Source organism: Anneissia japonica, unplaced genomic scaffold (genome assembly GCF_011630105.1).
Source record: "Anneissia japonica isolate Jap-2015-1 unplaced genomic scaffold, ASM1163010v1 scaffold46255_len5596_cov104, whole genome shotgun sequence".
NCBI classification, from domain to species: Eukaryota; Metazoa; Echinodermata; class Crinoidea; order Comatulida; family Comatulidae; genus Anneissia; species Anneissia japonica.
The window spans coordinates 1-1,008 of NW_022697133.1; the positions used below are offsets into that span (position 1 = coordinate 1).

The window sequence follows — 1,008 nt, forward strand, 5'->3', positions numbered from 1 at the left end:
CACATCTCTGATGCTAAACAGGAAGAGCTGCGAAGTGCAACGAAAGAGGATCGCACTCTACAGATATTAATTAACGCAATATTTAAGGGATGGCCAAAAACTCCAAAGTCGTGCCCTTCAGAAATATGAAGTTATTTTACTTTCAGAGATGAACTCTCAGTAGACAATGGAATAGTTATGAAAGGACATAAAAGCATAATTCCTACCTCTCTCCAGTCATCATATACACAAATACTACACAAAGGACATCCTGGAATAAAAGCTACAAAACGCAGAGCACATGAAATTGTCTATTGGAGATCAATGTGCGATGACATAAAAAATGTTGTGTCATCCTGCCAGGTATGTAATGCCCTAAAGTCACATCAAGCCAAGGAGCCCTTACTTTTACATAACATTCCAGATCTACAATGGACGATTGTTGCCACAGATATATTTGAGTGGAACAATAAGCATTTCCTGGTACTCGTAGATTCCTATTCCGGATGGTTTGAAGTGAATACTTTAACTGACTTAACATCAGCCACGGTAATAGTGAAACTGAAGCGTCACTTTGCTACCCATGGTACACCACGGATTCTCATAACTGACAATGGAGGTCAGTATTCAGGTCAACAATTCAAACAGTTCGCATCAGAATGGAACTTTGTTCACATCACGAGTAGTCCTGAACATGCCCAATCAAATGGCCTTGCAGAGAATGCGGTAATTAAAGCAGGCAAAGATGTTGTTAGAAAAGACACAAAGAGATGGATCAGATATCTATCAAAATCTTCTGAACTTACGCAATGTGCCAAGAGATAATGTTCTCAAATCACCGGCACAAAGACTACTATCACATTCAACTAGAAATCCTCTCTACACAAACAAATTCTTACAGACACCAAAACCAATCAATACAAAAGTTGTAAGAAATCAATTAGAAATGAAGAGAAACTAACAGAAGCGCTACTATGACAAAAAAGCACAGGCAAGCGCACTCCCAGCGCTCCAACAAAACCAGAAAGT

General features: G+C 39.2%; 1 protein-coding gene across 1 annotated transcript; it reads left to right on the plus strand.

Annotated features, from left to right (window-relative positions):
* The first annotated feature begins 177 nt into the window (after window positions 1-177).
* On the plus strand, window positions 178-804 carry LOC117102213 (uncharacterized protein K02A2.6-like). The gene has a single exon (XM_033242441.1). It carries the CDS (start codon window positions 178-180, stop codon window positions 802-804), a length of 627 nt encoding a protein of 208 aa, XP_033098332.1.
* The last annotated feature ends 204 nt before the right edge of the window (window positions 805-1,008 follow it).